Below are 7,754 nucleotides of genomic sequence, written 5' to 3' on the forward strand. Positions count from 1 at the left end.
TAGAACAACGTTGAGGGTAGAAGTTTTTGTCTCTCCTTTAAAGTGGTACTACGACCAAAAAACCAATTATTTTTTCTTTGGATTTCAAAACTATGTTAACTAAACACTAACTGACCCAAGTTTTAAGTTCTGATTTTAAAAAGACACCGGTTTATTTTAACTGGAATTTTCTTATTTATTTGTCCGCCATTACTAACTTTAAAATCTTGAGAGAGCTGGGTCGAGGAGAAAATGACGTCAAAGACTCACTAGTTTAAGAATGCAATGCATGTGTACGCGGCCGAATTAATATGCAGCACGGGAGTTTCGGGCTTCCAGACATTTAAACCCGTGTTTTGCATATGTAATAAATTGCGTTTACACGCTGAAATTTTAAGCTAGTGAGTAAATGACGTCATTTTCTCTAGATCCAACCCTCTGAGGTCTTAATCGGCCAGTTTTGAACGTGAGTAATGGCGGACCGTGAAATCCAAAACTTACACTCAAAATAAACAGCCTTTGGATAAAACTCAAAGCTCAAAATTTTGCCAGTTAGGTGTTAAGCAAACACGCTTTCAAAATCTGAAGAAAAAAAGGAGATGATTTTTTGATCATAGTACCACTTTAAAGCTACTCACCATATTGTAAACAATACATTTTTAGCATACCTTAGCCCCATTAAAGGGGCGTATGTATTTTTTTTCTCTGTTTCAACGGCGAATTTTAATATTCGTGATATCACAACATTCTCGAGATACGTCCGTAAGGTTTAGAGACACAGTTATGTCATTGAAAGCAGTCTTGTATGTTGACGGCTTTCGTCGAAACCCCTAATGTCTACCAGATCTCTGTTGTTTTCGAGGCGGGATCTTGAGCAGGGACACGATTCCTCTTACTGAGTTCTGTTGTGTGCACTTTCAAAGGGGGCGGGGGGCAACCCCTGGAGGATACAAAACAAAGAAATTTCACGAGTTGTAGAAAGGACTAAAAGCTCCACCCACGGTTGTCACGCGTGACGCCGATCGTGCATTTACTGAAGATTTTGGACGGGGTCTAGGCGAAAATATGGAGACGGGTAATAAATCTAACAGTTGTCACCATGTCAACGAAGCTCCACCCACTCGTGTCAAGCGTGGAGTTATCAATAGGGAGGGGTACGACGATGTAGACTTTGACGAGTGACAATGTTTCTAGGTTTTTTCCCTTATCAGCCTTATGGGTCAACGGGGTAAAAAGACAAAATTTTATCAGCCAATGACAAAAATATAAAGTGCCACATGACTTCGAAATATTATTACTTAAACGCGCTAGCCACCAATAAGGAGCGTAATAATTGTTGGGAAAATAATAATAGTAATAATAATAATAATAATAATAGTATAGTAGTAGTTTACATTGGTCAAACCGCAAGCAAGAATACGTGTATTCGGCATAGCCGACATCTCGAGCAAATGCCATCGAGTTCAGAAGAGTTTTGAAGAGATTTCGAAACATTCTACTCTTCTAAGAAGAAGAAGAAGAGGAAGAAGAAGAGATTTTACTATGATGCAATAAACATTTTGTGTTTCCAGGAGACCAAAACAAAACTTTTGCACAGATCAGAAACAGTCTGAGTCTGTCATTCAATATATTACGCTCATACAGTCTTCTTAGGGGCTGTGTCATACTCACGTTCCCGCTTAAGGTAGCTCCAAGGGATAACCCTTTATGCAGGACGTAAAAAGGTTGAGGATGAGTGCATTTCTCGTGTGTCAAGTAGGACTGGCACGAGCAACTTTCCTGCGCTTCCGGTCCGCAGTTACTGGCTGCCAATCAAACGTTTCTCTCAATAAACCGGAAATCAAGTTTTCATTCGCTTTGAGTTTTGGTCCACAAGTTTATGTGAAAGAAGGAAAATTTTTTTTCTTGAGCTTTCCGGGTTAATTTTTACAGCCAGAATAGGTTCGGGACGCTTTGTTGTCGCTTTCCTTTAATTTTTTTTTCTTTTTCAAATCAGTTAAATTCCGATTAAATTGAACAAGCCGTGATGACAAGTTTTTCACAGCCAATCCTATTGATTAAATCCAAACTGTTCAAACAAAGACAATACGGCTTTTATGTTACATATCCTAAAAACAATTCCTCGATGACTTTTTCTAACATTGTAACAGCACTCTCAGCTTATATGAAAATGTTAAAGAAGCAAAACCTTTTGGTTGTAGTTTTCAAGTCAGTTAAATTTCGATTAAATGGAACAAGCGGTGATGAAAAGTTTTCTACAGCCACTTTTATAACTTAGATCCAAACTGCTCAAACAAAGACATCTTTTGCGTTTATGCGGCTTTTATATTACGTATCGTACAAAAAGTCTACATGACATTTTCTAACATCGTCAAAGCACTTTTAACTTATATACAAATGTTAAAGAAGCAAAACGTAGTGGTTGTAGTTACATTTTGTTAATTTTTTTTTGTTTTTTCTCTTTTTTTTGTCGGAGGGGGAGGCTGCTTTTGTTTCTTTTTTCTTTGTTCGTTTTTCTTTGTTTCTGCTTTTTTTTTTCTGTTATGAGACCCCAGAATGCCTTAGAATTTTCTACCGTGGCCGTCGCTGCGCTCCATAGCAAGGACAGATAATTTTCCAAAGCCGTCCTTGTCTAGCACTATGTCTATTGTCGCATTCAAATTTTCCAAGCTTGTTGATTGACATGAAAATCAGTATTAAGGACAAACACCAATGAAACATGAGGGTACTACACACACATATGTACTTTATTTACAGGGACGTTACTGACCACCTACTACACCAATACAGTCAATAATTTCGTATAATCTCTGTATTGTCATTTTGGGCTGCCAACATCAAGGGCGAAATATACGAACTGTATGACTTAGCAAATCCAAGGGAAGTGTTCTGCTCGAATGAATTGGCATGGTTCTGTGTATTTGAATCCTCTACAAAATCGAGTAACGCCTTAACCCAAACTGTCGATTCGTTAGCCACGGCTTGAAGAAGGGCGGATGTCACATCTGCTCCTTGTTCAACAAGGAACTTGGCAACGTCATGATGGTCATTGTTTGCCGCTATTTGCAGTGCAGTTTCTCCGATCAAGTTCGTGCAATTGACATCGACTGATTTCTGCAAAACGTACAGTCGCACCTCGGAATCATTTCCGTCTCGAACTGCGTCAAGAAAGCCACTCAGATCTTCGCTCAAAACGCTATCATTTGATGGAGAATCCGTTAGATCGTCGAGAATAACAGAAGATATATCTTGCTCATAAGCTTGCTCCATTGTCATTGCGTGAATGGTAGTGAAAGCACGAGTGAATAAACATTTTTAAGAGGTTGACAGATGTCACTCTTCACAATACAATGGTTTGTGAAGAGCAAACTGAAGCGCTCCTTTTCCGTCGCGTGAAGTAAACTCGGTAATGCTGTATCACTTCCTTTTACAACCAAAATATATGGATGTGTTATTTTGTAAACGTCTGACCGCCTTGGTCTCGTGCTTTTCTGGTCACCAGTCAGTCGATGTACACATCATCAAAGCTATTTTTACCACAGTCACGCAATCTTTCACCAGGCAAGAGACTCACAGCAAAGCAGAAAAAGCAAAACGAAACGTTTTCAAGGGCCAGCTTGAAACGATAATACACTAAAACCGATTTTAAATTTGCCAGTTACATTGGTCATCACTGGCAGATTTCGGAAATTGTCTGTCAAACTGTCATTGACTCAAAATGTCAAACTGTCATTGACGTGACTGTCATAACTGATGATGGCTGGAGCAATTGTATGCTTGAATGCTTTTTTAATAGTTAACTTTGAGATTCTATGTCATTAAGCAAAATTTTATTTGTAAATAGGTTTTAGATTTCTTTTTAGTTTTCCTAGATTTTACTATTTTTAGCATTGTTATCCTAGATTATTTTATTTTTGTGTCACCAATTAGTGCTATGCGCCAGAGATTCCCATATAAAAAAGGCCTTGGGTGCTCGTACTCGTCTATGGTTGCCGAAATGTGTCAATATTCGAAGTCGCGTATACGCGTTTGAAAATTTCCACATATTAACAATAAAATTCAAATATATTTGAGTTTGTTCAATACATTCAATAAACTTGTAGCAAAATTCGATAAATTCGCCTTGATACGCACTCGATTCTCTGCTCCATTTACTACCGAAATCACTAAACTATTTGCACCCCGAAGAAAATGATCGATCGCATTTGAATTTCGACTCTCTCATGTGACCATTTGGAGCGCCCCGATTCGTGACGTGTCATTCTTGATGTGAGCGAAGCCGTGGGAAAATAAAGAAACAGACTGCGGCATGAGATGAATGTGTACGAAGAACTTTCCACCGTTTGGGAATGATATGTGGTCACTGATGGTTGAACCCAATGAACGGAGGGGGAGATGTTTTAGTAGAGTTCTACCCGGGACGTTTTAGAGATATAGAATTAAAGTACAAAATGAGTGGTCTTACAGTTTCTCACATACGGAACACGTTTTGTCCCGCCTTCGATGTTCCACAACGACCGATAGGAGGTTTTCATGTGACGTCATCGTCGCCATGCTGGTGGACGAAAACAAAAGATCTCTCATAGACCACTTTCATAAATGGCGACCACTTTTACATTCTTTTGTATTAATGTTAATTAGACCTACTGCCCTCGTTTTAAAACAAATATTCTTTTGAAATTACTCGTCACGCGTAGCGAGGTTAGTAGGGCTTATTAGCATTGAAACAAAAGAATATTTTGATCAAAAATAAGACACAAACAGCAGTGATAAACATATTGAACTTATTCATTTTGATTATGACTTGACGTTTCGTATGTGCTCTACATACATTTTCAAAAGTAACCGTTGAAATTTAAAACAGCTATTTATGTATAACAAAGCGGATGAGGGGACTGGAACCTAGATTAAGCAAATACTTAACAGTAAAATATATAATAATAATAATAATAATAATAATAATAATAATAATAATAATAATAATAATTATAATAATAATAAAAACAGAAAAGATTAATAAAGCATCAGCTTTTCACTTCCGACGTTGACGTTGAAAGCTAACTCAAGTTCTTGAATAAAGAAGGTCTCTTTTATTTTACAATGATAGTCAGTTTTGCCCTTCGCTAAAATATCAAAATGATCCCACTTGATGTTATGTCCAGTGGCCTTGACGTGGTCAGAAATGGCTGAAGTATTGTCATTTTTAGCTAGGGCCTTAACGTCAAGTCATAATCAAAATGAACAAGTTCAATATGTTTGTCACTGCTGTTTGTGTCTTATTTTTGATCAAACTACGATGGCCCAAGAACAAAAGTATTTACGATAAAGAAAATTTTATTTGGCCGCCATTATGAAAGAGGTCTATTAGCTTCTTTTGTTCGTTCACCAGAAGTCGTACATTTCTTTATTGTATATAGTGTTCGTGGCACGAGCAGTCCATCGCGATCCTTTCGCAAGCCTGTTCATTTTTCAGCGTTTCTCTTTGCTTCATTTCCCAATACGTACGAAAGCAATATTTGATGATATTCAATCTTATTCTGTGATCGATTTTCCGTCAACAAAACTTCCACTAAAGAGTAAAGGGAGAACAAGAGTCTGAAATCTGCAACGCGTCCGCCATCTTGAAATTTTCAGGTAAGCTAAATTTATTGATGAACTTGAATCGGGTCCCATTGATAGTTCTGGGCTTTTTTAATTTTCTTTTTCCCATTGATTTTATAGGGGGTCAGTAGGGGGGTCAGTAAGGGGGTCAGTAGGGGGTCAGTTGACCGGGGGTCAGTGTTTTGTCGAAACCCATACTATACTGGTATTTATAGACCACACAATTTGGCTTTACGAGCATGAAATTTGAAACAGCAAAGCATCATGACTGTGTTTACATTGAACTGCCTCGCAATCGTATGGCATATTTTTATTTTCTTCTTGGCCAAGTGCGCAAGTCTTTAAACCACGAAGTATCCAGCTTTGCTATGTATGTTACCGAAGGCCTGCTTTTTATCAGCAGTTGCAGTAAATCTAGTTCTGATTCTTCCAGCTTTTTCGGTTGACCCTTATCTGTGTGACGATTGACGGACCGATGGACATAAGTTGCAGGTTTGACAAAACTCGTCTTCCATATTTTGTAAGACCACTCATTTGGTACTTTAATCCTATGTCTCTAAAACTTCCCGGGTAGAACTCTGTTGAAACATCTCACCCTCCGTTCAACCATCAGTGACCACATATCATTTCCAAACGGTGAAACGTTCTTTGTACACATTCCTCTCATGCCGCGGTTTTTTTTTATATTCTCCCGCAGCCTTGCTCACATCAAGAATGACACGTCACGATCGGGGCGCTCCAAATGGTCACATGAGCAAGTCGAAATTCAAATGCGATCGATCATTTTTTTCGGGGTGGAAACAGTTTAGTGATTTCGGTAGTATGAAACAATTCAAGCAATATTCAGTCGATAATTTAAGCAATAGATTCATTCGATGATTCCAGCAAAATTCATTTGATAATTCAAGAACTATTCATTCGATGAGTCGAAAAATTTCATTCGATATTGCAAGTGACCTACCTTCCATATTCCGATAGAAGGCTTGGCTACTGAGTTTAAAAATGGCGGAACAAATTGAATGGGTGCATTTGGCGCTAAGCCTGCTCAATTTACTGGATAAAAGTGAAATAGATTCTGAACAGGTAACCGATCCTATCGCAGCTAATGTAATTAATGGCGTTGAAATAGCTCTTTCTGTTATTCTTCTCATGGCAGATACTATTAATGATGAACGACAGTCTTTGATATTACCGCGGCCCAACGCAATGCAGTGTTGTCAGGATCCACTCTTGTTAGACTTGACCTTACTCCGTCACGTTGAACTCGTAGTCCCAGGGATCTTAGGTGCCCAATTAGGTAGGATTGACCACTGCTGGGTCTTCTATAACGTCATCAAGTTCTGAGTCAGTTATGTCTGAAAACTTATTAAGATCTTCAAGACCAGGATCTGCCACACGTCTGTGAATCGTAGAACGAGAAAAATTTAAAATTTTAGCAATGCGAGTCCAAGTGAACCCAAGCCCTCTCAATTCTTCCAAAATAGCTGGTGGTATATCGAAGGATGGTCTCCCGCGTCCACTCCTTTTACAAGAGGGCTTGCCTAAATCCACAGCACTGGTTTTCCTTCTCTCAGTCTCAGCAAGTTGTTGCCACCAGTATCGATGAATTTCGCATGTCACTCACCAAGCTCAAGAAACAAAGACTGTCGTTCATCATTAATAGTATCTGCCATGACAAGAGCAATTTCAACGCCATTAAATACATTGGCTGCGATAGGATAGGTTACCCCTTCACATAGTTAATAGAGGGGAATGCTTATGAAACTCGACAAATTTCTTTGTTGTAGGTTTTTGTTCTCCTTTTTGGCCTTGACCGTGCAGAAAACACAATAGTTGTTTACTTCGTTCTGAGGAACTAACCAATAGAAACGTGTTGGTTACGTAATTCATGCATAGTGTATGAGCGCAAACAAAAGATTGTGCCCGGTCGTGGACTTTCCAACCTAAATCTTGGCATCTTTGTTTACTCATTTGATGTTTGCCGAGCTTCAAAACCAGTCCACTCTGTTAACTATGCTCTTCAGAATCTATTTCACATAGCCGGTCTAGCTACGTATTATTTTAAAGCTTTTGTCTATGAATATTTTAGCACCTCCTTACATTAATGAATTATTACATCGTTGCAGTCCAAGTCTTTATCTTAGATCCGCAAACCAATGCCTTCTTGTCATCCC

At 38.6% G+C, this 7,754-nt stretch overlaps 1 protein-coding gene across 1 annotated transcript; it reads right to left on the reverse strand.

Moving 5' to 3' along the window:
- Nucleotides 1-2,769: 2,769 nt before the first annotated feature.
- LOC138037583 (G patch domain and ankyrin repeat-containing protein 1 homolog) lies at nucleotides 2,770-3,255 on the reverse strand. Its single transcript, XM_068883488.1, has one exon. The coding sequence runs from the start codon at nucleotides 3,253-3,255 to the stop codon at nucleotides 2,770-2,772; it is 486 nt and encodes a 161-aa protein (XP_068739589.1).
- Nucleotides 3,256-7,754: the final 4,499 nt, after the last annotated feature.

The sequence above is a fragment of the Montipora capricornis genome, chromosome 2, assembly GCF_036669925.1.
Source record: "Montipora capricornis isolate CH-2021 chromosome 2, ASM3666992v2, whole genome shotgun sequence".
In the NCBI taxonomy this organism is placed as follows: Eukaryota; Metazoa; Cnidaria; class Anthozoa; order Scleractinia; family Acroporidae; genus Montipora; species Montipora capricornis.

What these genes read in the sequence shown, in the direction of transcription:
- LOC138037583 (XM_068883488.1), bottom strand. Translation starts at nt 3,255, where the DNA reads ATGACAATGGAGCAAGCTTATGAGCAAGATATATCTTCTGTTATTCTC.